The 661-nt window shown below is 67.6% G+C and overlaps 1 protein-coding gene across 1 annotated transcript in view; it reads left to right on the top strand.

The window, feature by feature from the left end:
* Window positions 1-212: 212 nt before the first annotated feature.
* Window positions 213-661, top strand: part of LOC111734656 — a gene marked incomplete at its 5' end in the record, with an annotated part of 3,376 nt that continues 2,927 nt past the window's right edge. Inside the window, one exon of the mRNA XM_023526719.1 lies at window positions 213-658. Within this exon, the coding sequence (XP_023382487.1) occupies window positions 213-658 (446 nt within the window). The remainder of the gene's footprint in view (window positions 659-661) is intronic.

Raw genomic sequence — 661 nt, 5'->3', positions numbered from 1 at the left:
CACTCGGTCTGTGGTGCCTTCTTTGTATCCTGCACTCCCCCCTTGATGGGGTGGCTCGAGGCCTGGGAGGAAGTAGTTTGCCACTGTAGTCGGGGACGGAGCTCGAGTTTAAAGTCAAGCGTGTCCCTCATGGTCCCAGGCCTCATTCAGCAGGGACGAGGCGCGGCATCCACGTTGACAGCTGCAGGCCCAGGCTCTGAGCGGGTCCGTGACGCGGCCCCACAAGCCCCTCACGGCAGCTTCCCCGGCGGCCCCAACATCACGAGCCGCTGGTGGGAGAAGCCGCGACCCTGACGGTGGGACACGGCTGGCTTTGGGTCCCCGGGGGTCAAAGAGGAGGAACAGTGGACGCTCGGCGGACGGGACGGAGCAGAGCGAGGGCCGGGCGCTGTGCCGCTGACTTCTGCCCGTTTCAGGTCGCCCAGAGAAAGGGAGCCAGGGCCCTGCCTGCTCTCAGCCCGGAGGTGCTGTCCGTCTTCGTGCCACCCTTCGCCAGTAAGGACGACGGTCAGGCAGCCGGCGCCAACTGCCCGACGCTGGGCAAAGCCAAGAGGCGCTCCTTCAGGAAGAAGAGGGAGAAGCCCCCCGGGAGGGGCCTCGCGGACGGCTCCCAGGGGCCGGGCTCGGAGGACGTCGGCATCCCCAACGGCGTGGACCTGCT

The sequence above is a fragment of the Pteropus vampyrus genome, unplaced genomic scaffold (genome assembly GCF_000151845.1).
Source record: "Pteropus vampyrus isolate Shadow unplaced genomic scaffold, Pvam_2.0 Scaffold3014, whole genome shotgun sequence".
NCBI lineage: Eukaryota > Metazoa > Chordata > Mammalia > Chiroptera > Pteropodidae > Pteropus > Pteropus vampyrus.
The sequence above is the reverse complement of the archived record's forward strand: the minus strand, read 5'-3'. Positions and strand labels throughout refer to the sequence as shown.